Source organism: Hetaerina americana, unplaced genomic scaffold (genome assembly GCF_022747635.1).
Source record: "Hetaerina americana unplaced genomic scaffold, ioHetAmer1.1.p SCAF_5, whole genome shotgun sequence".
NCBI lineage: Eukaryota > Metazoa > Arthropoda > Insecta > Odonata > Calopterygidae > Hetaerina > Hetaerina americana.
This window is the reverse complement of record NW_027287095.1, coordinates 20,106,964-20,107,854: the sequence shown is the minus strand read 5'-3', so window position 1 is coordinate 20,107,854 and position 891 is coordinate 20,106,964. Positions and strand designations below refer to the sequence as shown.

General features: G+C 32.7%; 1 protein-coding gene across 2 annotated transcripts in view; it reads left to right on the top strand.

Annotated features, from left to right (window-relative positions):
• The window catches only part of LOC139693922 (RE1-silencing transcription factor-like), a 17,617-nt gene extending 17,425 nt beyond the window's left edge, over nt 1-192 (top strand). For both annotated transcript variants that reach the window (XM_071592259.1, XM_071592258.1), the window contains one exon: nt 1-192. This exon is cut by the window's left edge and continues 25 nt beyond it. In XM_071592259.1, the coding sequence (XP_071448360.1) occupies nt 1-28 (28 nt within the window). In that variant the 3' untranslated portion in view covers nt 29-192.
• The last annotated feature ends 699 nt before the right edge of the window (nt 193-891 follow it).

The window sequence follows — 891 nt, the reverse complement described above, 5'->3', positions numbered from 1 at the left end:
AGTACCCACTTTAAATGTACAGGGCTGACACATGTGCAAGTTTATGGTATATCTGTGGTACTGCCTTGGCAAGGATTTTTAGATGGCTTTAACAGTGTTTTGGCAGTTTTGCTAAAACGACAATTTTCTACAAAACATCTTTGTTTATGATCAGATTTTGTTGATAATAAATGAAATATTTCATCTTATATATATTGTAGTATTCATTTATTTTTTAATCTCCACCTCATGAATTGTGTCAGATGGAGACCTCTGTTATTTCAACATTTGAAGAGTGGGTAGCAGCTTGTGGTTAGTGGTTGCATGGTGCGGAATCATAAAATGCACATCACATATAAAGAGAATTTATCTTACGTTTAAAAGATTATACTATGAATTTTGTTTATTTTCTCCAAATCAGGAAACATCATGCGGAAACATGTTCAGTTTTTTATGACTAGCGTATTATAGGTTATGATGCCTATTGCTTGTCTCTGCAGGAAAGACATTATTTCCTCTTTTACAAAAAAATTCAATGATTGTTATTTTGCCATGGCTTGGCAATTTCAAAACTCATTAATGCTTAAACACGTTAATGCTTATACAAGAACACTGATGCTTAAATATCCAGTAGGTGCTTGGACAAAATGTCCACAAATCTTCCTTGATTTCAATTTTCCAGCACCTGTGTTACATTTTTTGATTGTCTGAGATTGTGTATTTTCCATGTTGTAATTGCATTTATATTTGCACGTATGGCTTAAGTATACTTTGAAAAGGGGATCAAATTCATACTTTTTGTTTCTTGTAAATTCTGACCATTCATTAGCGTAGACTAAACTTAGGTATGTTGTGAAAAAGTGAATAGGTAACCTGTTCACTTGGAAATTTTGTGAAATTTGTGTAACCTGG